Raw genomic sequence first — 26,724 nt, 5'->3', positions numbered from 1 at the left:
CTTAAGCAAGATCAAGTAATATTCATGCAATATAAAAGACCGAGATTGCATATAGCTTGACAAAGTTGACTAGAGGAGTGTGCTTTTTTATCTGTACTCAAGTTTGAATTTTCAATCCCGTAGTTTAGATTATATTGGAAAGGCTAATCTCTTTTAGGCACAAGAGCAGCAGTGTGCTTTAGCTTTTGCTTGTTAGGGAAGCAAACCTTTGTTCAACTGCTAGAAACTGCTTTAGAAACTGGATTTGTTTGAGAGGCATCTATAGGTCATCAAAATGCACAATATGAAACAATGAAATTCTAAGAACCACCAATTGCCATTTGAAGTAGTGTTGTGTTAGTAATCATGAATTGCAAAACAAAATTGGCAATCCTGTACGAACCACTGATTGTCTATGTATTCTGAAAGGACCCAACAACCACTGATTGCCCACTCAACATCGGAAGTCCAGGGCTAAAGGTGGTGATTTTCAGGTTCTTGTCGTTTCAGTACTTTTTCTATTGTTTTTCTTCATTAATTTTCTTTTGATTTATTTAATTTTAAGGTAAAAAAAAATGCAAGAAGAAAGAAGAGAGTGCAAAAATCATTCCCCATGTGTTATAAGTTGAACAATCTAAGCTTAATGCCTATGATTAATTTGTAGAAATTCTTCTTGAAGACTATGAAACTAGTTACTTGCATTAATACCATATTGGTGCATTTTATTATTGACATATTATAAACATCTTATCAATATTATATTGGATCCCCTATTATTATTATTTTTTTTACAAATAATATATCTCTATTAATTAATGAAATTCTTTTTATCAACCAAAAGATCGTGAAAAGACAACTTAATTTTCTATCACACACAAAAAATGATGGGCAATAATTTAATTTCACATGTCCAAATTTTACTATTTTTTATTGAAGCCTCACCTATATAGATGTTAAAATATCTCTAATATTTAAAATTAAAAAACAAAACCAAAAACAAAATCCTCTCACTTCCCTTACGTTCTCTCTCTCTCTCCCCCGCCCCTCCCTCTCTCCTTCTCATTTTCTAAAAAAAATGTGTTCATACACATAAAGGCCTCGTTTGGCAGCTCGTATAACACACCGGATAGGATAAATAGTATGAATGCAGGTGTTTGATGCAAATTTGTACTAAATAGTACCCTGATTAATTAAACTGGCCCCACACGTTTTATACGGTGTACGTCTGCTAAATTATCCTCCCAAAATCCTCTGTATTATTAGTCGGGTAGTTTTGTTTCCTCCGCTCTCTCCTTCCCGTCTCGCATCGCGCCCTGTGTCTTCTTCTCCTCCTCCTCATCCCCTCCCTGCTCCGGCCAAAACCAACCCCTCTTCGCTTTCCGCAATTTCTCTATCCAACCCCACCTGCAAATTTCTTCTTCTTCTCTATCTGTTCTGCCTAAACCTAACCCCTTTTCATTTTCCCCAATTTTGTTACTACAAATTTCTTCTTCTTCTCCATCTGTTCCGCCCAAACCCAACCCTTTTCATTTTCCCCAATTTTGCCATCCAACCCCACCTGCAAATTTCTTCTTCTTCTCTACCTGCTTCACCCAAACCCAGCCCTTTTTCATTTTCCCCAATTTTGCCATCCAACCCCACCTGCAAATTTCTTCTTCTTCTCTACCTTCTCCACCCAAACCTAGCCCCTTTTCGCTTTCCCCAAATTTGATTTTGGCTGGATGACGAAAATTATGAACAATTTCGTTGAATGATATTAAAATTTTACTTCTTTATTCCTATCTATTTGTCCAATCCAATTTCCGCTGCAACATTTGGAGAACTGTAATCGAGTGCGGGACCTGGGGGACCTAGGGGTGGAGCTGAACTTCTGGAATTGTGCTCCATATATGTGTGAATAATTTTGGACTAGGGTTGTTGAATTGTTGATTGGGTGTTGAAGTATTGCTCTGTTGTGGTTTACTGAATAGAATTGTTGATTTTTTTTCTCTTGTAGTACCAAACACAGTATAAATAATACAGTCATTAATCCAATACTGCATCAAACGTTCGACTAATTTAGTCAGTACTATCCGATGACTATTTATCTTATCCGAACGAAATAGTCAGTACAGTCCGAGCTGTCAAACGAGACCAAAGTGTGTAAGCAAATGCTAGTATATAAATAGAGAAAGATTTGAACTTGGACACATAAAGGGAAGCATATCCTCTTTAACCAATGTGATTATACACCCGCCTAAATTGATCTTATGCACACGCCATTGTTATTATTCTCTCTACAGTGTACCCGATAGTTTGCGTGGCAAATTAAACATCATCAAATGGCAATTATACTTGTTCAACTAACAGATGAAGAGATTGACTAGGGAGAGAGAGACATCTGGCCAGACTAGCCTTGGGATTATGTACCTAACTGCAGGCAAAAGACTCCCTAAATTATTTTGTCATCTTTCTTATCATTTTCCAACTAAATTATGATTGCAATCCAAAACCCTCACCTAATTACCTAATTGCCTTTAAACTTAAGATAACGTATGCATTCACAACTTTATGCTTTAAAGGCACACCCAATTAACCATCATGCACGTAATATCATTAACCTAAAATGTTGAAAAATTGTAACAGATTAGCTGAATGTAAAGTTGCACTCATAACTTACACTTCACGTTTTCTTTATCAACATGGAGAAAAGAATCGCACTTCTAAACTCTTTTAACATTGAAATGACAATAGCACTAGACTGAGATTGGTTTAAAATAGAATAGGGAGATTATATTCACACACCCCAAATTACTTCTCTCACGTCCTTTTAATTTTAATCCTAGTTATACTCGAGTTCAAATTTCTCTCTCTTTAATTTAGATTAGTTTAAAACAAAATATCATTTGTATAACAAAGAAAAAAAATGACGGGACCATCATACAATAGCGATCACGTGTCAATAACATATTAATAACAAAACATCTATTAAAAAAATACAAAATTATCTTCACCAACTGACCTACTTACTTCTAAATCCATCACCAGAAATGGCGCACATAATTAGGTTCAAAATGGAGTAGGGTGTCACTGTCACATCTCTAATGCTACCAAAATATTTTGATTTTTTACAAAACTCAGCCACTTGGATGTGCCCTAGAACCTGGTTGGCTGGTTCGTTATCCTACACCCTAATCCACCGGAATACAGACAAGCCATTTTGAGTTCAAGCCCAGGCCCACCTCGAAGCCCATGGTTGCGGGGTTAAGCACTTTGTCGCTTACGGTTGACCCTACAATCCCCACGCGCTCCCTTAAGCACGTGGGAGCTAAACGTTAGTTTTCCTTTTTGGCACTTTTGGAACTCTCGCCACTGTCACCCTTCTGGCGCTCTCTGCTTCCATCAATCAAGAACTCTAGAGAGAGAAAGTGACACTTTTGGAGAGAGAAAGAGAAACCCAACTTCACTTTCCTCTTCTTTCCGCTGTACACTTACCACCGGAATCAAAAGGCCGGAGTCTTTAGGGTTTCTTCTTCTCTGCTGCAACTTGGAAGGGCAGCAAAGAGCGTCGTTTTGCTGCAGAGCTTTTGAAAATTACATGAAAATGGTGGATTCCTCAGAAGAATCAAGTTAGGTATGCTCCATTTTTTTATTCCGCATTATTTTTGTCAGATTCTGTTGCGTTATCAGTCGATTTGTTATGAAAATTGAAAGCATACATACCGACAATACAAGTTAGATAAAAATATTGGTATTTATCTGCAGAAAAACAAAAAAAAAGTTGGGGATGGAAATCTGGTGGTGATGGAAGAAGAACTGCAAAAAGTGATTGAATTTGGCGTTAATCCCATGAAAAATGATTGGGTTTGTGTTTGATTGATCTCTGAGTAGAGAGAAGAGCATGGTCATTGGTTGTAATGATATGTATGAACATGGAAGGAGCTCGTAGCGTAGTTGGTTAATAGCATTCGCCCTTGCACCCGAGCTCCGGTGTTTGATTTCACCCTCCCCAATATCACTTGTATCAGAAAGCGATATGATACCTCGAATGGCAGAGGGGAAAGATCTTAGATGGTTTTCTGGGCACACTCATTTGAAGATGTCTTGGGTTCAGCATCAAATCCAGGTTAAAGATGGTTATTTGAGCTACCCTCCTCCTTTTTCTCTTCAATCTTCACCCCCGTATGCTGGAACTTTTCGTAGTGAATCGAACTCGAATCCATCACCACCGTCATCATCCGGTTCAAGAATTAGTCCTGCTTTGCTTTTTATAATAGTGATTCTGGCTGTGCTGTTTTTCATCTCCGGTTTGCTCCACCTGCTCGTTCGATTCCTTACTAAGCACCCGTCTTCCTCAGCTTCTTCTCAGTCTAATCGGTACCCAGAAATGTCTACTGCTGATGTTCTTCAGAGACAGCTGCAGCAGCTCTTCCACCTTCATGATTCTGGTCTAGATCAAGCATTTATCGACGCTCTTCCTGTTTTCCAGTATCGTGATATTGTGGGTGCGAAAGAGCCGTTCGATTGTTCTGTTTGCCTTTGTGAGTTTACCGAGAAGGACAAGCTCAGATTGCTCCCTACGTGTAACCATGCTTTCCATATCAACTGTATAGATACTTGGCTACTGTCAAATTCAACATGTCCTCTTTGTAGGAGTACCCTTTTTAATCCCGAGTACTCGGTTGAAAACCCAATTTTTGATTTTGATGACTATAGAGAAGAAGAAGGGTATCCTGGTAATGGAGAAAACAGGTTCGCTTCAAGGCAAAAAACCATGGACATTGAGGAAATTGTTGTCGATAAGGGGATCTTGCCTGTGAGACTCGGCAAATTTAGAAAGGTAGATGCTGAGGTAGGGGAGACGGGAGGAGGAGAGGGTAGTAGCAGTAGATTGGATGCAAGAAGATGTTTTTCAATGGGTTCGTATCAGTATGTGCTTAATGATTCAGAACTTCGGGTTCCCTTATCAAATGATCAACAAGGCCGCAATGTAAAGCCAACAAGAGGGATAGAAAACAATGGTAATCTTTCAATTGATAGTGACATGGAGGGAAAGAAGATCAGCAGTGTGACTAAGGGTGAAAGCTATTCTGTTTCCAAGATCTGGCTCTGGTCGAAGAAGGGCAAGTTTTCAAGCTCGACAGATACACAGATGGGCATGCCTTCGTCTCTTAACACAGACTTGCCATGGATGAATAGAACGCAACCAGAATGAGAGGTATATTCTTTATAGTTTCCATGGTTGCTTATTAATCCAATGATCAAAGTGTGTTACGCCTTAAGTCTAGTTTCGCCTTTCCAAAATTTTTGTAATGCTAATTCTGTACTTGTGATGATTGATCGCGTACCATATCGCGTACTTTTTTTAAAACCAGATATAATGTCTTGTGAAGAAGGGGTTTTCTAATGTTAGGGAATGAAAATGCTGGCAGCTGAGATATGTTCTATGCCAAGGTTGTGGGAGATTTGCGTTAATCTTGTCACATGGATTGCGCTTTCGCGCATTTGTTTAAGTGTTTAACGCAATTTCAAAGTTGCGGAGGTTATGTAGGTTGGAAAACCAAATGTTGTTGTAGTTCATTCGTAATGGTATCCATGGATTTAGCTCTAAATTGTTTGCAGTTAGAACTTCATGTTTTCTGTCTTCTGTATATGTTTTTCTCCAAGATCCTTATTTGGCAAAAGATAATTTGAGATAAAGAACAATCCAATCAATGCTGGTTTTAACTTTTAAGCAACGATTCTCCTATTGAAGGTTTTGACCTTTGCCCTTAAAGGTCTCAATTGACAATTTTCATGAGCCAATCTATGGCAACGAGAAATTAGTCGTTGTGCCGGGTAGGGCTGGGCAAACGGGTACAGGACCCGCGGGTAGGGGCGGGTATTGTTGATTCGGGGCGGGTTCGGGGCGGGGCCAAATTTGGTAGAGACAAAACGGGGCGGGGCGGGGCGGGGAAAGGGTATCTTCAGGGGCGGGGCAGTTCCAGAATTTGAGAATGTCGGGGCCCCGAACCGACCCGTTCTACCATAACAAAGCAATTGCTTTACCTTTTCAGTCATCTTCCCCCACTCCCAGATTTCCCCCACTTTTTTCTCTGTTCTTGTTCTCTTCTCCCTCCCACCCCTCGACTGCGTCAACATCACAGAAGCTCCAGATCGGAGAAGACGATAGGCTTAACTCGGCTGTTGACCACCCAATCTGGTCCGACTCGCCCAGTTACACATGACTCTTGACTCAGTCGACGACCTCATCGCCACGATCCAAGACTGGACTGCCATGGCTGACGATAAGTCCATCGGCATCGAGAATTATGAACCATCAACACGAGAAGACAGCATCAGGAGTTCAAGTTGGTCAACATGTCTCTGTTTATTGTGAATCTTCTTCGTGTGCACTGGTGAGCAAATAATATGACGACCTGAACTTTTCTTTTTCCTATTCTTACTCATCTGCTAATCAATTTTGATGAGTAATTGACAATTGGGTAACAGTGGCCTGCCTAGGTTTATTAAACCACCGACATCACCGAAGCAGCAGCTGTAGAAAATTGCGTTTGGGGAAAGGCAATGGAATTAAGGCGTTTTTCTTCAATCCTAACAAAGAACCTATCCTCAAAGAAGCGCTCAAGGTTCTTGTTTCACCTACTACTACTATCTCTGTCCACACCCATTTCTTCAATCCCAACGAAGAACCTATCCTCAGAGAAGATCTTAAGCCCATTTTTTCAATAATTCATAGATTACCCATGCTTAATTTGGTTGAATGATGTGTTTGGAATCTATGTGTTGTTGTTTTATCTGATACTTTGGATCTTGATCTACGCGTTGGTATGGTTTTCTTTTATTTGCTGAGGAACACAAGCTTTAGGCTTCAGTTCGTTCCTTTCTGTGCTAGGACCCGTGGACCCGGCCCAAATCGACCCGTTTCAAACGGGTCAAGTTAGGTCTGGTTCCAAAATTTGAAATCCCATTACTCGCCCCGACCCTCCCCATTGTGTTTTCATATGGGTCCGGTCCGGTCCCTCCAAATTTGGGCCCGGCCCGTCCCGTGCCCAGCCCTAGTGCCAGGCACAACTTGATATACCAAGTGTACTAGTACAAGTAGTTAGAATTTGAAAAATATCTCTATTGCTAGGGGTCAAATCAAATGCATTTTCCTTTTCTTGCTTTTTGATTGGTCGGGTAGTGATTTTTGGAAATGATTCTCTTCGGATCCCTTCCTCCTAATTCACCAAATCAGGGAATCCGTACCATTGAAATTTGATCAAACGGTTACATACAGAGATGCATTTTAAAATTTATAATAACTTCATTCGTTGAATCAATTTTCAATAGTACAAATTTCTTAATTTAATGAATTAGAAAGAAGAAATCCGGAGATGATCATTTCCCGGATTTTCACTCCCGCATTTTTTTTCTCATGCATTTCTTCATGTTTTTCCTAATCTCCGGATTGAATGATAGTAAGGGGCAGGGAAGCTGAAGAGTGCAGAAAGTGGGGATCCATGAAAGCTGTGTGACAGACTGACAGAATCTTTTGCTTCTTGGGAAATGATACCCTTTTATTCAAAAATTGGGTGTAGTAGGGTCTCACTTTTTTGCCATTCCCATGATTGTTTGCCCTCCACTTTGGTGTCTTTCTCGTGTCATTTTGTTTGTGTGATCACAGTTAAGTTATGTTAATATTTTATATTATTATTTATTTTTTACTTATTATATCTATAAAAAAAATAATATAAAATATTAACATGACTTAACCATGATCACACAAAACAAGAGGGCACGAAGAGGACACCGGAAGTGGAGGGAAGACAATCCTTGTCCATTCCCATGTGGCCATGTTGAAATCAAAATTCCCCTCATAATTTTCAAAAATTTGTGCTAAAATAACAAGCAAAAAAGTTGAGGTTTCCACATTGTATTTTGTACTAACTCAAACAAGATATAAAAAAATAATAATAATAATTAACTATAAACGGTGATTTTGTTTTGGGAGAAGAGTTGTCAACTGAACTGACTCCTAACTACTAAGAATATTGTTACAAAAAAAAAAAAAAATTAAAGAGGCTGTACCAAAAAATAGATTTTGTGTTTTTTTAAAGATCAGTAGTTTACTTTTTCAGAAGTCGAAAAGGTACCTAGAAGCATTTTGTCCTTCTCTGATGATTATCGTGTAATTCACACACGTCAATAATTGAATTCAAAATGCATTCTGTAAAATTCAAACATAAAGTTCATCACCAACCACTGGTTGGTTATTTGGTAGTTTCAAGAAACAAATTTGAATGGTACTACTTTATGTGTTTACTTTGGGATTAAATTGGAATATGCAGATTTTTTTTGTGGGTCAAAAGGATCACACTGTCACCAATGCACCAACGAATAAATAAAAGTGTGAAGACGCCTCTTTTATGTATTTTTGGGTCCACATATTCCCCTTGATAAGTACAATAGAGATGTCCGCGCAACGAAGATCGCAAGATAAGATAGATTAGGGATTTGTCCCTTGTACATACGCTATAGCTAAGTTCGTGCGTTGAAAATCGATATACATTTGTGACTTGCCCCTTGTACAATTGTATGGTACAAGTTAATTAGTGCTCGTTTGACGGTGTTTTTAGGAGAGCTGAAAGCGTTTTGTGGAAAACTAAGGTAGTCAAATTCTAAATGATCAATTGAGCAATCTTGATAACCAATAGCGTTTCGGTGCCCAATTGAGTAAGGGTCGATGTTTGTAAAAATGTCGAGCTAAGTTGATTTGCCGGTATCTCAGTCATCTGATCAAGGACCATCACATGAGATAATCAGAAGTTTGTCTTCACCAACCGGAAGTATATCTTCATCTCACTATACTACTCATCACTCGACTCTGAATGAATGTTGACAAAGGGTAAATTGTAGCAATGATCCCTTAACTTTAATCAAATTGGAGCAATGGCCTCTCAACTAAAAATCTATTACCATTGGTCCCTCAACTTATCAAAATGTGTAGCTATAGTCATTTTCATCAATTTCGTCAAAATTTTGTCAAAATAAGTTATGTTGGAATAACCATTGATATAATTAGGGTCCCTTAACTCATCAAAGTGTGTAATTATGGTCATTTTCGTCAACTACATCAAAAAATTTGTCAAAACGAGTTATGTTGAAAAGAACATTGCTACAATTGGGTTAAAGTTAAGGGACAATTTCTCCAGTTTAATTAAAGTTGAGGGACCAATGGTAATGGATTTTTAGTTAAGGGACAATAGCTGCACGTTTTGATGAGTTGAGAGACCAATGGTAATGGATTTTTAGTTGAGAGACAATTGCTCAAATTGAGTTAAAGTTAAGGGACCATAGTTACAATTTACTCGTTGACAAAAGATAATAATACTGGTTTGGTGCTTGGAGAAAGAGAGAAAATATAATGATGGAAAGGAAGATAAGAAAAGTGGTGATGATGGAGATAGGGATGACACGCGGAAAGAAGAGATAAGCAACTTGCCCGTGCTCGTGGCTTTGTGGATGCCTTCCTTGTCAAAACACCACACACAAGCACGCAAAGCAAATCCCTAGTAAAAGTCTAAACTCTCGTTTCCCCATTAGGATTAGATAAGGTGGATAACCCGACATATTTAAGGTACATCGAAGGTAGAAATAAAGTAATTGTGGTCAATTTAAAGGTAGAAGAGGTCTAGTGGTATTCTTCTTTATTTGTAAATAAGAAGTTTTAAGTTCAATTTTCGTCAAAGATGACTTCGAACCAAATTATTATAGCTAGCCTATTATGAAACTTAGCCAACTTGGCCACCCTTAGTGTAGATAATATCGAAAGTATTCAAAACTTAAAGGTAGAAGATGTACTTATTAAAGAAAGTTAGAGCTATTATTCCAAATCCCCTTCAAAATACGATGATTATATGAATAATTGTTTGCATGTCTAATCCTCTCAAGATCTAGTTGGGAACAAATTCTAGGTCTGTATTCTATACGGCACGTTTTGAGTTCGATTTATGGCGCTAATGAATCATACGATGGTAGTCAGAGGATGTTGAAATGCCTCTATGAGTCTTCCTAGCACCTGGAAGAGTGGACTGGCGTGGCAAAGCCACCATGTGGTCCCCTTTTTTTTTTTAATAAACGATATTATCTACACTAAAGTGGTGGGTGAATGAGTTAAGCTTCACAATAGGCTAGTAATAATGTGGTTCGAATTCGCCTTTGGCGACAAGTGAAGAAAAATACGACTAAACCTTAGTACTAAGTGACCATTTACCTTTACTTTTATTATCCTTGAATCTTATGAGTTATCTGTTCTACTTCAATCTTAGAAACCAAATGAGGCATAAAAGACAACAATCAAGTCAGTACCACAAAAACAACTTACATACAACAGAAATGTCAAGTTAATGCCCATGATGTCGGTAAGCTTGGAGACCGACATCACGACGTCTCAGTTGCATGCAAGTTTTTGTGTAGTAGCACAAGCATTGAAGAACTTTCCGAACCAACATACACACTTCCAACCAGAGACTCTAATATATAAATTTTAGTCGGGAATCAATATTTCATGAAGGACCTGCCATTTATTAATTAAATGAACAAATGAAACAATGAAAAAAATCTGATCGTACATTTTCCAATTTAACCAACAGTCACGGCTTCCTAAATAGCAAAATAATCAAACGCCGCCGCGCTCCTCTATTCTCCTCCGCCGTCAACTCTCCCGCACAACCCAGCGCGCAGCGCACCGAACACCCACCATCAATTTCCTCTGCTTTCTTTCACACCCTCTCTACATCCGCTCATCACGTGACTCTCACGTCAAGGAGGGTGAGTCGTTACTCAAATCCATCGACGACTTGGCCGACGCCGGAATTGACGCGTACCGGCACGAGAAATCCTTGTACAAATAATCATCACTCAAATTACCGTTCTGCCCCGGTCCTTCGTCGAAGTTGAGGGCGTAACTCATGGGGTCGTATTGGAATTTCACGGACCGCCTGGGGTTGTTTTTGTTGAACCGCCGGATGAAGGTCTTCCACTTGGGACCCGCGAGGAGCTCCGACCACTCCCGGATCTTCTTCCAGCCGCGGTTCCACCACAGACCCTCGTAGTCGCCGGTGGAACGGATCCGCTCCCACGACCCGTCGGGAGAGGAGGGTTCGGATCCAAAGCAAGGGATCCAGAAACAGCACCCGCTTCTCCTCGCGAGCATCAATTCCTCACCGTCATCGGATTCCGCGGCGGAGTCCGTTTTCGGATTCGGAACGGCATCGTACGCTATTTTTGATGCCATTCAAAACCGAAAATTGGGAAAATTAGGTGAAAATTAGGGCTCGGAAATCAGAGGGAAAATTGGGCGGAGAAGGAGAAAGATTTAAGGATTTTCGATTTGGGTAAAATCCCTAAATCTCTCTCTTTCTGCAAACCCTAACGCCCTCTCTCGATCGATTGCTCTCTGGATTTTCTGATCCGGGAGCGAGGAGTTTGAGGGAGACAAATATAGGTCGATTTGTAACGGAATTCTCGCTGGAGGTGAAATGTATTTCACCGGGAACCGGCTGCCAGGTGTTAATCGGAGAACCAGCGAAGTTTTAACGGTCGAATTTGGTGAGTTTACCAAAGAGGGTCCGCTGTGGCGCGGGAGCCAGGTCAATGATAACTGGATGCGATGAGGGTAATATTGGAAATGTTGTAGTTTACGTAATTCTATCTGTCACTGGCGGGAATTGACTGTTTCTGATTAATCATATGTTTAATTTATATTATCAATTCCGGGTTAATTATGGGGGAATTTTTTTATTATCATTTGTTTAATTAAACAGATTGGCTTGTCCAAACCTATAAAATGAATCGCATATGACGCTTTATTAGAGTGCTAGAAAACAATTATGTTTATGAACTTTGGTTCGGGTTTGATCCCCATAGATCCTCCTACCCCCTAACAATTAATAATTTAACTCACTAACGTTATTGTTTATAAAAAAAAGAAATTGAGGACTCATTTAGAAGTGCTTTTAAAATGATTAAAAGCACTTTTGATGAAAATGTTTTTGAAACCAATCATTCGTAAAAATGCAAGTGAATCCTGAAAAAACACTTAATGAAACATTTCAAGTACTTTTAGAACTCAAAAATATTTTCTCTAAAAGCATTTTTAATTATTTTAAAATAACTTTCAAACAAGCATGAATGAACTAACGTTGTAAGACACAGTCAATAGTTATTAGTGATTCTAACATGGTCTTCTTTCTTTTCAGATTTTTGGGTACTATCTTGAAAAATGAAATATGCGTGTACATTTAGGTCCTTATTTATTTATTTATTTTTTATATATAAATTTTTTGTCAAAAGAAGTAGGCTAGCTAGCTGGGTTTGACTGAGCATAATGCACATTTAGTCGTTTTTTTTTCCTTGAACAACAAGTAAGCACCTATTTTTTCCTGCCTTGAAGATGAAGCAAGTTGTTGACTTGTAGGATCAACGTCGTTTACTTAGAAAAATATAATGCGGTTTTTGTCCCTATATATTAATCTTCTTTACCAATAACACCTTATTTCAGGCAGAATAAAAACACATTTTTTTGAAATTCATCAATTAAAAGATATAGATGAAAAAATTCAACTGTTGAAACTTTAGTCGTGCATGATTTCATATGGTTTGGCCAAAGTAAATTGATGGATATATTGATATAAGTCGAATCAAACGCAAAATTATAAACACTCAAAGCAAAATATTCAAAGCTTGTTTGGCAGCATAGAATTTAAAAGTCCAATTTTATCCTTTTGAGTTGTTTACGTAACGGAAATGCTAAATACACACGTCTTTTTTTAACAGACACACTCATGTTTAATCATATTAGTTGTTTTCGTTTTATTTAATTACTCTAATGGTCAAAAATAAAGAACGGTGCATAAAAATCTAAAAAATGTGTGTGGAAATCAGCTCTTTTTAAAAAAGTTGTACCTCGCTATGTATGCATTTTCCTGCTGAATAGATCAACTGCTATATATAAGATCATAAACATGTTTTAATTTTTTTTTAGATTTTTACTTGTATATGTAATGATTATATAGAACATGTTTGAATGAACATGAAGTCGCATATATACAGCATGAACCCTAATATTAATCAACGACGTATTGGAGCGTTTAACTAAGTCCCTTGTTTGCTACCCCGCTAGTAAGGATGGCCTACTAATGCGAGAGGCTTAGAGCGTGCTTAAAGTGACTTTACAAGATTAGTGAATAAATTTCAAACACCATGATCTCGCTTGACCAAGGCTTCATCACCCATCAATCGTTTTAATACTCTACGTAGTTACAAGTCTACGCTACCAGGTTCGGTGCTTAACTAGTCCTTAACTAAAACTAATTAATTATCTACTCGAAATTAATTAACTAGTGAGAGTTGTATCTGTAACAAGTCAAATATTTAACGCATGCATGCATGACTAGCACTAAATCAAATACTCTTCTGTGTGCATACATATTTCAAACAAATTTAGGCCATGATGCTTAAGAGAAAATATTGGTCAAACCTAGATAAACTTGAACGACTGAATGACTGGGTACAAGTATTCAAATTATACTACATCCAGCTAGTTATTCAGTCCTATTTTTCAATTTAATTTCCTCTTCAAACTTTGAATCTTTCTCCATTAGGGTTTCAATTTTGTTCATGCTTCCTCTCATGAAACCAGTTCTCAGACGCGTTTGAACGGGCACTAAAATTCAAACTATATTACATTCCTCCGTTTTTTAGTCAAACAAAACAAGCTTACCGTATTTCTCTCTCTATAAATACCAAACCCTACTTTACACAATTTTATAACTCCAAGCAAAATCATTCGACTCATTAGAACCCAGTGACTCCAATATTCTCCAGTAATCATGGCCAGAGAAATCATCACACGCCAACGTTTCGTTGTTGCCCTACTTGTGGTGAGCTTTGTTTTGCTCTTTGCCGCCGTGGAAGCCCGTCCTCTTCACGAGCATGGTTCTCATGTTCATCACCAGGTTCATCGTCACCCCCACAGCCACCGGGAGCACCACAATCCAAGGAAGGCCGCCAGTCCGAGCGGAGGCGGCGTTGTTAACTATTTTTCTGATGTTCTTTCCCTCTGGGGAGTCAAGAGTTCTGGTCCAAGCCCCGGCGTCGGCCATTAATATTCCATGCACACAAATGAAGTGGTGCTAGCTCCAAGCTCCATATGTCAGTGTTTAGGGTTCAAAGAAACAGCTCGTGTTATTACGATATTGCACGTGGTAGTCAGAAAATAAGAAATTACACTGTTTGAATTTCCTAGTTTAGGTAGTCAAATTTATACAATTGTGTATAAAAGTATCATTTTTTAATTTGCTCAATATTCTAATACTAAAGCTATATATTTCGAATTTACATGTTTGGATTGTATTTTGGTTTTAATAAGTTGAAACTATTAATCTAAACCATTGGAACTTAATACATGATAAGCCATATGGTAGCTGAGAATTATATTTCATGGGCCTGCTTGTTAGCTATAGTTCAAGATCCGTTACTGAAAAGCACATCCGATCTAGCCAATATGACTAAGGCCCCGTTTGGGATTAAGGTGATTTTAAAAAAAGCCACTGTGAAAAAAAGCTGAGGCTCATTTTTGTGTTTGGTAAACTGAAAAAAAAGGGCTTATTTTGGAAGCTGCTGTGAGAATAAGCTGAAAATCAAAGGAAAAGCTGAAGCTGCTATTTGCTGCTTTGAAAAAAAGCCAGTTTTTTCAAAGCACACGGAGCTACAGTGCTCCTTTAATGAAAAGACACACTATCATCTTGCTTTTTTTTCCAAAAGCACTTTCACAAAAAAGTTTACCAAACACTCTACTGGCTTTATTTCACAGCCGCTTATTCTCACAGCACAGCCGCTTATTCTCACAGCAGCTTTTTTTCAAAGCACAGCAATATCAAACCAGCCCTAAGTCTACATCTGCAAACCGGCACTGGCTTTGATTCTTTGGATCTCTAGACAAAGGAAAATGCAGACCTAAGCTGAGGTATAAAACTTTCACATTTCCTTGAGAAACAACTCTCGGAAAGCTAACATTTCCACGAGAAAATAAGAAATATAACATAAAGGATGAAATTCTTGTGTTCTTTTGATGGGAATCAGTAACCAGAGGAATTATAATCCATATAATTGAAACGCTGTCGAATGTTGTGGTGGTTATATCTAGAATCTCCATAGTCTACTGCCTTTATCACCACAGCTTCACGCCGTCCATCCTGTTCTTGGACTGCCCCAAACACAATCTCGTTTGTCTCGCTGCTCTCCTCGTAGTATGTAGTCGGGTTTGTTGAGTAATGCCTGTGATGATGCTGCTGCTGCAGCTGCATCTGAAGTTGTTGTTGCTGCTGCAGCTGCGTCTGAAGTTGTTGCTGCTGCTGCAGCTGTGTCAGAAGTTGTTGCTGTTGCTGATATTCGCCCTCCCATGAATTATAGTAAGCTTGACTTTGCTTCGAATGGCGAGGCTTCTCCAGGTCTTTGGTCATGTATGGGTAGGTTTTATTTGGGGTTGAGGATCTCGTTTCTAATGATGGAGGCTCGTCTTCGTCTGGAACCACATAGCTGTCTTGCGTGGGCCAAGCATTTGAATGCTTATTAGCTTGGTGATACTGCTGCTGAATGTGATATTGTCGGGGCTTACTTCTAAAGCCCGTAAATATTCCCCCAAAGATTTCAGACACAGACAAGCCAGTGTTGAGGACGATCTTCCCTAGTGAACCAAAGAAGCCGTCATCTAGTTTCTCAGGTTCATCTTCATTTGGAATTAAAGGGGGCCTGACGGATTTAGGAGGCCTCTGATATGGTGCCACTGTTGCAGCCCTATGTATAGTTCTTTGATCCTGTAAGTAACTTGTATCATTTGACGAAAACATTGCTTGCACCCTACGCTGCAGCAGTGCCAGCATGTAGCCAAAGAATGCAGCTGCAATCAGCATTGCTATTCCTGCAACGATCGAGAACAGATTTTAAAGAGCTGCATCACCTAAAGCAAATTACACTGTTGAAAGTCCATACTTTTCTAGTTATACCTAAACCGAAAGTTCCATCATAGTGGTCGTTACAGTCATCATAGTGGAGTTGGATCTCCCGAATTGCCTGGTTTCCTCTGTCAATAACCAAAAGAGAGCAGCTGCTACCGACGTATATCACATCAAAATCACTAGAAAACTTTGCATCTTCACTTGGACCATCAACATGACCACCTCCTCTGCCCCATTTTCCACCAGCAATAGTCGTAACCCCTATACAGAGGTGAAATAAGTTTTTCGTGCCATTACGTTTAACACAAGAATTACAGAAGAAAAGGGTGATTCCTTAACCACTATGATGCCTTAAACATCCAGAGACTTACCGGCATCAGTTATCTTCCTGATAGCCATATTCATTGTGTCTGCGATATAAATATTTCCTCTATCATCCACAGTCAGCCCTTTTGGGTGGTTCATTCTTGCATCTCTTGGCCTCCCGTCCACATGCCCTGAGTATCCCTCAGGTGATCCAGAAATCAACTTGGGTCGGCTATCTGCATATCGTTCATTCGGCATGTAAAAGAATACGATAGGTTCTACCAAAATACAAACAGATAGCAAACAAGCATTAAACTAGGAACTGAACTGAAATTACTTCTACAACGAAAGTGATAATTTGAAGACTGTAGATTGCATATTTCATTGATATTATTTTTTATAGTTTTAATGACTGATTATACTAACAAATGCAAATAAAGATGAAATTACAAAAGAAAAAGTGGCATGACGAATCATTAACCGATAAATGATAAAGATTTTATCTTGAACAAGCTTAAAGGTATTAATCAAGATGAAATTCAACGAACCCAAGTTTCCTGTGTTAAAGTACACAAATCTAGCTTAGGTTAAAAAAAAAATTAACATGAGTAAACAAGAAGGTTAACTGGTCATTAGAGAATCGTGGTCGCAAACCAAAAGAAAAGTAAAGTAAGTCTCCAAAAAGATAGCAATTGATTAACCAGAAAGTACAGGCTTCCACTAAACAAAAGCATATAAAAGCAGTAACAGTACTTTTCATAAATAATGAAATTTGGCAAGAGTTGAAGTAAGGAATCAGAAAAACAATGCTTTAAGTACAATTATAATGTCTTGCACATCAACCCGAATAGAAAATTAACTATTCGGGTTAAACTGACGTGGGTGTAGCCTTACTAGCCACATTGCCTATGCACAAGAGTTCGAATCTCCCTAACTGGGTCCTTGGATATACATTAGTAAAACAAGCAACTAGAGCAGTGATATAATGGTACAATTCAAGAGTTAAGGCAGCGAAAGCGGCTTACAACGAGACAATGGCATTGAGATCTTGTAGATGTTACTATTTTCGGAATCCAAAACCAGAAGCTCTCCATTTGGGGATAATTCAACTGAATGTGGTTCAATTCCAAGCTTACTTCCATCGAACACCGTATCCACGGTATATCCACCTTCAAATTTGATCATCGAACGGCTAGAAACAGCTGAAAAATTGAACCCCATTAACCTCATAAACCTCACCATTGCAAAGAACATTCTCTAATTACCACATTAACAACAAAAATAACACTCTAATTGCAAACATGCTTAAAAATTGGTAAATGTGAGTTCGCAGAAATACCTGAACTGGTTTTTGTGGTGGATTTCAGCGACCAGAGCCATTTGACAAGAGCAGAAACCACATTGGAGACAACCCCAGTTACAATTTCTGTATATACATACGCATATACATATATGTGAAATCACAAGATTACCAACTGAAGCAAATGAGGAATTTGAAGCAGAGTGGGGGTATAAAGACGGAAACTTTACTCACTTGCAGGAGGTGTGGCAGATGCTCCTGAAGAGAAATCCCCAGAGAGAAGCAGAAAAACCAGAAGCAATGCAACCCAATTCCTCACCATTGATGCTATTTTGGATGATCAGAGCTGAGCATCTAAGAGCAGAAGAATGCTCACTCACTCACACCTGAAGATTTGAAAGGTCTGAGCTTGTAGGAAATCCACTTAAGTAGGAGACTCCACAGACAGTGTTCCGTCACTTTTTCTACAAATTAATCAGTGAGAGTGAATCTTTCTAGAGAGATAAAAAGAGGGGAGAGAGAGAGACGGTGAAAGAGACAAACAGGGTATAGAGAATTTGGAAGGTTTGGTAGTACTGAACAGTGAACTCAATAAAGCTCTTTGCTACCGTTTGGTACGCAGACGGGACAGAACGGGACAGGACGGGATGAAACAGGACGGGACGGGACGGAACAGGATGGAACGGATGATGTAAATATTGAAAAAGATAAGGAGAAATTTTGTAATAAAATGTTATAAATTTTTGTTCCACAGATGTGGAACGGGTCGTTCCAGGGAAAAGAGGTGGAACGAAAAATCAGCTAAATTTCATCCCATAGGACAACCCGTTCCACAGTTTTTAGGGGCACCAAATATGGGACGGAACGGCTCGTCCCGTTCCATCCCGTCCCATCCCACGTACCAAACGGTACCACAATGTTAAGGAAAAGAAAAGGTTAAGGGGAGAGAGATCTCACTGCTGTGAAATAAAACCAAGAGGAGGGAATCATATCCTCTGTTTTTACATTTTTTGGGTTTTAAATTTGTGTTTACCAAACCATCGTTAATTAATTACAGTGGGTGCTAATTACTTCGTTCAGACAGCCTTACAACAAAAAAGTTTATACGATAGTATCTCAAGTCAATTCAGTATTATTATGTGTTTGAACTTTTTCACGTGACATTATATCGTGCTCTGACATCCAGGGGCAATGGCATCATTTCGTTATAAGGGTGTGGTTGTTCATACTCCTTTCTAAATCTGGCAAAGCACAGCATCGTCAGATGATGTTGTGCAGTTTTGGAGCATTCACAGAAATTGTCCATAAAAACTGTGACGTCAGTCTTCAGACTTGTAGGCTGTAGGCCTGTAAATTACAAACAAAGAGTGACGACACTTGTACAATAAAATCAATTTACAACTCTCCAAGTTACTTCAATTATTTGTTCTATATTTGTTGTTTTTGTTTAGAATAGTGCTATTTACATACTTATTTTTTCGTTCCACGCATCACCTCTCATCACGTTTGTTTATTTTTGTCGATGTCTAATCGAATGAATTGAAAGAGCACCACCTTTGTTTATTGTTGTCTTTTTTGTTTCTTAAACCCTCATCACCTCTCATCACGTGCTTATTAGATCTCATTGGTAATATGCTAACAAACAAAAGGGGTCTCTCGTGGCCTTAGGAATGTTTTTAATCCTCTTTGAATCTTTGTTTTTCTTTCAATGGTCAACAAAAGCATCCCTGCAAGAGAAACGGAATGTCACTATAACGGTAACCTAAATTCAATCGCATATTATTATGTGAATAAATTAAAACACGATGACAATATAAATTGACCTTAAATATCACCTATGGCATATCGGTATAGATAAGTCTCTCTCGTGTCCTCCCGAGGTTTCTTTTGGAGTAGGGCTTTCAACAATCATGACTCGTCCTCCTTACCAGTTTAAATTATATCAGAATATCACCCGAATAAAAAAAAATGATGATTTGATCAAGAATAATGTGCTAAAAGCTTTACAAACTGAACCCAAATAACAAGCTCAAAACTTGGCCCAACTCTCTTATTGACGTTGGCATATATTTACCGAGGAAGCATGCTCAGCACCATCAGAAGCACTCTGCATTGCCCAACGGCTCTACAAGTTTTTACAGTGTAAGGGGCAGCATAAAATGCCATGATGTAGAGTACATTTGAGTACAAGTTGTACCGTATACGCAGAATTATACGTGGTAGACCATCCCAACCTCTAGAGTAGAAGCATGAGGAATGCTCAAAGCATAACTCGGCCCTCGAAAATTCCTCCTCAAGAAATCGTACCCGAAATTGATCACTATTTTCTTCATAAAACTTGAACCTCTCTTCGCCTTCACGTACGAGTGGCCTAATATAAATGCCATTCCTGCCTCCCTTGCTTCCATCAGTTCCTGCAGCTCCTCTACTGCTTCCCTATCGATTCGTGGGGTTTCTGGAACGACAAACCTCACTCTCTTCTTTGCCCTTTCTGTAGGTCTTATCTCCTGCAACTCCGAGGTGCTTGCTATTTCGGAAAAATCTGCCTCGTCTACAGACATTCTTATGCCATCTAAGTTTGATGATGAAGTTCCAACAACTGTCATTTTCTCATCGTCTTCCAGTTGTTCTGGACTGAGATTGCATTCTGGTCTCTCTGACCGAATGAACTCTGCAATACTGCAAACTAGATCTCTTTCGAATTCCATGTCATCCTTGTGAACATCACGGTAACCATAGCGTGCTATGCATCTATATAGCCGGTATTCCTTTGGACCAACTCTTCCCACTAAGAATCTTTCCTCGGGTCTGACATGTGGGACTGGGACGGATTTGATGCAGAGGAAAACTACAACCTGGTGGAAAGCAGGGAGGTTGGTAACAAAGTGAGAGAAAATAGCCGGGATCCCAGAGACAAGCTCAGTGTGTATAAGGCCAATTCCCCGGACTCGAACAATCCCTAGAGTAGGACCTAAACTGAGGAGCCAGTTGATGGAGACTTTATTTTGGACATCAAACTCGTACTTCTTGATGGTGCCGTATTGCCAAACATACATAACCATTAAGAAGATGAATGAAAGAGCAACCGGGACCCAAGCCCCTTCACGAAACTTTATGAGCGATGCTGAGAAGTAGAGTGCCTCAAGGGAGCCGAAGAATAATATAAAGCAAACTGCCCAGAAGAGGCTTTTGTGCCAGCACAAGACTATGACTAGAGACATAAGGCAGGTAGTTACCAGCATGACAGTTATGACGGCCAAACCTATATGAAGGTAAGACAGAAATACATTATACAAAAGCTAACACGCACACGCACACGCACGCACCAAAAAGTTAAGGTTGATGTGGATGGTACCTGATGCATTTCCCATGGATTTTGTGTCTCTAAAACCAATGGTAACAGCCAAGCATAGCAACATCAAAGTCCAGTTAATCTCGGGGATGTAAATTTGACCATGTATTTTCGAAGACGTGTGGATAATTTTGACCCTTGGAAAGCAACCCAAAGCAGAACATTGTTTGATTATCGAGAAAGTTCCAGTTATAATGGCTTGACTTCCCACCACCGCAGCAAGTATGGCTATTGCCAAAACCGGCCATCTTATTTTCTCTGAGAAAAGGAGAGAATTCTAATTAGCTCAGTCGTACAGTTTACAAGTTATAACTGCTGCAAGTTTGGTAGACACATACCAGGAACTGATTCATAGAAGCCAATCCGATAATCACTTGCTACGATATGATGCCTAGAAAGGTATGCAGCTTGTCCCATATATGCTAGAATCAGTGACGGGTAAACCACAAAGGTGAAAGCAATCTGCAACATAAAATGCAACGGGCTACTTAATACAATGGAAAATCTCTAATTAACCAAATATAGTCCATTCAGTCTGGAAACCTTGATTGACGTCTGTGAAAAGTGTCCGAGATCAGCAAACATAGCTTCCGAGCCTTCAAAAGATAAACAAGATAATGTCAGAGAAGGTAAACTAAGCATCCATGAAAAGAAAGTTCACTATACAGACTCTCGTACCTGTCATACACAATAGTATACCGCCCAAGGACATCCAACCTCCCTTTCGGGTCTTCTTCAAAAATTTGTACATGTAGTATGGAGAGAGTGCTTGATAAACATGGGGATTCCAATGGAAGATGTTGTATACACCAATGGAACTGATGCACAAAAGCCATGTGATCACAATTGGTGCAAACAAGAACCCTACTCTGTGGGTCCCGTAATGTTGAAGGGCAAACAGAAATATGAGTATGACACAAGCAACCGGGACTTCAACATCTGCAGAAACCACACACTATGAGGAATTACAATAAGTTCATAACCAATATATTGAGTTCAGGTAAGAAACCATGGCATAACTTGCACGTAATTTATCAAAGATATAGGCAAACTATCTGGATTGCCAACCGTCATAGTAGGAACTTGTATAAGGCAGCATATTAAGCAGGAAAAACAACGAGAATAGTAAATTCTAATTGTATTATATCTTAACATGCATATGCTTAAAAGGAGATGCAACTGAAAATTTTCTGTTAGCAAGTACAAGAAAATTAAAGTTGGCAGGATCATCGACAAAAGAGGTTAAACGATACTAATTGTGAAAAAAACACACACACACACACACAAATATACAGTGTGACCGATATAAGGCGAAGATCTAACTAGAAGAGTATAGGCACTTTGAAAATAGACTGTTAAGATGGTGACTTCATTCAGGTTGATAAAATGTTTTAATCAGCAGCAAGCGGATCAAGGATCGATACCAAAGTCATAATTATGTACGTCTGATCAGAGGCTGATAGTGATTAGGACACAGGTCATAATTCATAATCTAATCGACAAGTTTAAAAGTGGCCATATTGCCAATCAGATTCAAAGCAATGAAAGCGATACAATGTCTGCTCTAGGTCACTCTTTTAGCTTTATCTATACTAATCAGTCTTATCCTAAATTAATCACCTTTCTTCTTCATCTTGTAGCTAAATGTTACTTTATCAAAGACAAGACTTTTCACTCTCATGAAAATTAAACTTCGTTTTTTCAGCCACTTGTTTCACCTTTAGTTTTCTACAAACAAGTTTAATCAAATGTTGACGGAAAAAAGAACAGAGAAAAACTAACCGGGTGTTCCACTAATCATTTTTTACTAGCTTGATGGTGATTTAACTTTACTTAAAGCAGGCTAATTTGTCTTAATTTTTTGTAGGGTCACCGCCATAATGTTTTCATTCATCCCAAATTTTGGTATTGCCTGCTCGTCACTTACTCCGCGTCTGCGCAAATAGAAACCAAGAGAAAGCTTCTGAAATTTAGAACATCCATGATATTGGATTAGCATGTGCAAAAAAACTAAGATTTTGATGCCAAACCATGATATGCATCTGCTAAAAGTCTCTAGGCAGATATATTCGGAATAGATGCAAAGATATCACTAAGCAGCTTCAATTTTTAGAATTCTCTTTGCCGTGTTAGCGGTCTTAATCGTGATTAACTACTCAAAAATATCAATTTCTAAATAATTCTGTATTGATCATGAAGTCATGTTTCCGCTGTGCGTATTTCAGTATCCAACATTTCTATTAGCTCCTAAGTTAGAATTGGAAAGTTATATTCTATCTAGATAATGAAGAATGCAGAGAACATCAACCACATAACCAAAATCCTTAACTCAGTATTCGCCTAAAACAATGTAATTGATTTGCAGGATCGGATCAAAAGCTCCAGCAGCGAAGAACTTACATCGATGCTGCTGTTTCGACATGGAGAGCTCCAGCCCCGAAACAGCGGAAAAAACTGCATCCACAAATAAGCAAATTCTAATCACTCAAAATCCCAATTTCCACAACTTTCAAACCAAAAAAACCAATAGCATGATATTGATAATGATATATATAACCTCAAAAGTACCAGAAATTGCTGGTGTGAGCACCCCATCACCAATAACCATACAAGTTCCAATCAAAGCCAGAACAAGCAGCACCTTTTTCAGCACCTTATGCTTCTCCAATGTCGATTTCAAACTCGACCCGAAAGCACTGTTGGCCGTCGGAACAACCCCATCTTTGGTGTACTCCGATAGCTCCTCATCTGCCAGCTGGCAATTGGGCAAGGAGCTCACCCTGGCGTGCCGGGAAAGCAGAGAATACAGAGCAAAAGTCCCACCTTCGCCATTGTCGTCGGCTCTAAGCACAATAAACACATATTTCACTAATGGAATCAGCGTCAATGTCCAGAAAACAAACGAGAGAACCCCAAAAATCTCCTCATTGGTTTCTGAGTGGTGAATATCTTCTGCAAAAGTGCTTTTGTAAACATAGAGAGGAGAAGTGCTTAAATCTCCATATACTACTCCCAGGCTCTGGTAAGCCAGAGTTAACAGCGTCTTCCATGAATCCTTCTGCAGCAATTAAGCAGAAGCACAAGAAGCACTTATCAGAAAAGCTGAGAATTTGAATTGGGGTAGTGAAACACTCACACTGACAACACTCGGCCACATGTATTACCTTGATTGGATGGCTGCGGCTCACCCCCTCCAGATCCATGACCGGCAGTCTAGAAACTATATACAATCCATTTTTTCAAGGAAAATTAAGAAAACCCAGTTCAACCAAGTCGAGAAAAACAAGAAATTTGACAGAAAAAATAGCAAAGATTGGATTTTTATTTATTTTTCTTGTGGTACTAGTACTAGTTTAAGACCAACCAATGCAAACAAATAAGGATAAAAACAAACCAAAATACCAGAAAAAAGAATATAGAGAATGGTAGGGTGGTTGGGAACTAGGAATTGGAGCTGCAGTATAGAATATGAAGAGAGAGAGAGAGAGAGAGAGAGAGAGAGGAGAGAGAATGGGTCTTAACTTCTTTATTTTTTGTGAAAACAAATGGTAGGTTTGAGTTTGGTTCTCTCTTTCAGCTAAAAAGTTGTTTGTTCCATAGAGATGGAGATGTGGATTCTTTCTGAGTAGGTTATCCTCTCCACTTGGCTGTGTCTGAGAGAGAAGAGAACTCTGGGAGTGGGGGAAAGTAGTGCTCTGTAAACAAGCATGCACTCACTGCAATTTTCTTAACAATTCACACTCATCTCCGAACCCATTTATAATATATGTGTGTGTACACGTATACATACATACATACATACATATATATATATATATATATATGTATGTAGTTATAGTCTGACACAGCAATGAAACTGCCACCCATCAACTGTGAGACTGCAAGCTCGTCACTTGTCAATGAATCATTGGTCTTTATCTGGAACTCAGGGCAACTCTCCAGAGTGGCATTTTTGCAGTTTCATGGTGTTTGATGGGGAAAAGTGTAATTTAAAGAATTTAATAAGTTAAGGACTAAAAGGGCAAAATCTTTTTGTTTTGTTGTTCACTAGTGTCCACGGGATTTTACAAAGATATAATATAGTGAAATGGGTGTGTTCTGCGTGTTCTAGTGTGTTTTGGTGTTATTAGAGGAAAATGATGGTCATTTATTTTGTAAATTGACAAACTAATTAGACAATAAGGAAAATACTAGGACGATGGGGACGTTCTATCAAAGATTTAGTCATTTCTAATCGATATGATCATAAAGGAAGTAGCCTACGTGTGGTTGATAACTAATGATGGTCATTTATTGTGGTCCAAAGTTTTATGTGTTATGCATAGCGTAGCTCTACTTGTCTAATTCATTATCATCTTTTCAACAACAATAAAAATGATAGGATGACCAATATTTTAGACCATATTTTGTAAATCACATGATATGATGGTTAATAGTTGAATTATATTTTTACAATCGTCACATCATGTAGTTTACAAAATATAATTTGAAATAATTGTCTTTCTAGCATCACACAAACAATAAATTGTTTTGTTTTGGAAACTCATGATTGCTCTCTAATTAGACTAGTAGCCTACCACCACCTACACTCTGGCACATGAACATCAAACATTTCTCTTTTATATTTCTTATTACGATAAAAATATACTTTATACAAATACATATTCACGTAATGAGCGACACACAAATAAAAATAAAAATACATGATTAACGATATAAGTAGAAGAAGAAATATTCTTGGGTTAGCCAAGAATCTCTTACCTACTCTTAATATATAAGTTGACAAGTATGTTTTATTTGATCAAAAAAAAGATTTAAGTATGTTTTAAGCCAGCTAGCCTTTTCTTTGTCTCAATCCATAATATTTGAAAGAATAAGTTCAAATGGTGTGCTGTTGAAAGACAATGAAGTTTGACTGACCATTTGCAGGGAGAAACTCTGAATGCAACCGGATTATTTCGGGCTAAGAGTGATGGAGAGATCTGCCTAATCATCGAGCGTACACAACCGGGCGATTGCATAGGTCTTAGTTTTCCTATCCAAAGTTCTTATATCTTTCACTATCTAAAGTGAAGTCGCTTTAAGATACTAGAGACTAGAGAGGTTAGACGAGAGAAAAATATGTTAAGCAGCCCTAATAGTTTAGTTGCTTCTAGAACCTAAATAAGCAACCACAACAACAGAAGCAAAGCTTTATCTCACTATATAGAGTCAGTTGTATGAATCCTAAAACGTCGTTGTGCTCGGTTTTGCGAAGTTAGCTTTAAGTTCTCCATATCTTTTCTTAAAGTCTCTTTCCAAATTTTCCTCTACCCCTTAACCACCTTAATCGATTTTCTCTAATTTTATAGTCAATTACGGTTACTCTTGCTTTACCTCAAATATCATCCTTCTATCTATAACCTAAATATAAGCATTTATTACCATAAAGCAAATTTTCCGTTTTTGTCTAAGCAATCCTGCAAGAACGTGATACATCCTCTACTGATATTCTAAAAGAATTTTCAACTTCTTGTGATGCAAGGAACAGACAGAGAGAAGATGAGAGAAAAAAAAACGACTTGGAATTTGAGTTCTCTAAGTAAATTTAACTCCAACCAATCAAATCATATTTGAGTGAACTACTCTCTCACACAAAAATTGTGACAAAGAAAAAGGTCCCCAAAACAGGTCCAAATCCGACCAGAAAATTTGGTGAAAATGGAGCACTTACATGCTTGATGCATGGATGGACCCCATCATCACCAATGCCCTAAATGCTTTGTTCTTCTTGCTTACATGAAACTGAAAGTGCTCAAATTAGG

The 26,724-nt window shown here is 38.6% G+C and overlaps 4 protein-coding genes and 2 long non-coding RNA genes across 7 annotated transcripts; 2 read left to right on the top strand and 4 right to left on the bottom strand.

Moving 5' to 3' along the window:
* Nucleotides 1–3,113: 3,113 nt before the first annotated feature.
* Nucleotides 3,114–5,570, top strand: LOC103442274 (RING-H2 finger protein ATL46-like). 2 transcript variants are annotated; one of them, XM_008381047.4, is made up of 2 exons: nt 3,114–3,592; nt 3,724–5,570. In XM_008381047.4, the coding sequence occupies exon 2, from the start codon at nt 3,995–3,997 to the stop codon at nt 5,171–5,173; it is 1,179 nt and encodes a 392-aa protein (XP_008379269.1). In that variant the 5' UTR covers nt 3,114–3,592; nt 3,724–3,994; the 3' UTR covers nt 5,174–5,570. The 2 variants fall into 2 exon arrangements, with proteins under 2 accessions (XP_008379269.1, XP_008379270.1); XM_008381048.4 differs by having other exon boundaries at nt 3,318–3,587.
* Nucleotides 5,571–5,959: 389 nt separating this feature from the next.
* Nucleotides 5,960–6,779, top strand: LOC103411170 (uncharacterized). The gene is made up of 2 exons (XR_525500.4): nt 5,960–6,356; nt 6,451–6,779. It is a non-coding gene; the product is annotated as an uncharacterized lncRNA (long non-coding RNA).
* Nucleotides 6,780–10,759: 3,980 nt separating this feature from the next.
* LOC114826899 (uncharacterized) lies at nt 10,760–11,239 on the bottom strand. The gene has a single exon (XM_029107761.2). It carries the CDS (start codon nt 11,237–11,239, stop codon nt 10,760–10,762), a length of 480 nt encoding a protein of 159 aa, XP_028963594.1.
* A 3,728-nt stretch (nt 11,240–14,967) lies between these two features.
* On the bottom strand, nt 14,968–18,095 carry LOC103442272 (uncharacterized). The gene is made up of 6 exons (XM_008381046.4): nt 17,803–18,095; nt 17,608–17,694; nt 17,294–17,470; nt 16,334–16,504; nt 16,011–16,223; nt 14,968–15,925 (listed from the first exon to the last, which is right to left on the bottom strand). The coding sequence occupies exons 1-6, from the start codon at nt 17,888–17,890 to the stop codon at nt 15,084–15,086; spliced, it is 1,578 nt and encodes a 525-aa protein (XP_008379268.2). The 5' UTR covers nt 17,891–18,095; the 3' UTR covers nt 14,968–15,083.
* Nucleotides 18,096–19,107: 1,012 nt separating this feature from the next.
* LOC139188006 (uncharacterized) lies at nt 19,108–19,529 on the bottom strand. The gene is made up of 2 exons (XR_011571073.1): nt 19,392–19,529; nt 19,108–19,295 (listed from the first exon to the last, which is right to left on the bottom strand). It is a non-coding gene; the product is annotated as an uncharacterized lncRNA (long non-coding RNA).
* On the bottom strand, nt 19,528–24,800 carry LOC103442271 (potassium transporter 8). Its single transcript, XM_008381044.4, has 8 exons — nt 24,085–24,800; nt 23,489–23,978; nt 23,321–23,374; nt 21,599–21,859; nt 21,464–21,516; nt 21,259–21,382; nt 20,924–21,178; nt 19,528–20,830 (listed from the first exon to the last, which is right to left on the bottom strand). The coding sequence occupies exons 1-8, from the start codon at nt 24,121–24,123 to the stop codon at nt 19,779–19,781; spliced, it is 2,328 nt and encodes a 775-aa protein (XP_008379266.2). The 5' UTR covers nt 24,124–24,800; the 3' UTR covers nt 19,528–19,778.
* Nucleotides 24,801–26,724: the final 1,924 nt, after the last annotated feature.

The sequence above is a fragment of the Malus domestica genome, chromosome 09, assembly GCF_042453785.1.
Source record: "Malus domestica chromosome 09, GDT2T_hap1".
In the NCBI taxonomy this organism is placed as follows: Eukaryota; Viridiplantae; Streptophyta; class Magnoliopsida; order Rosales; family Rosaceae; genus Malus; species Malus domestica.
Note: the sequence above shows the minus strand (reverse complement) of the source record. Positions and strands in the feature narration are given on the sequence as shown.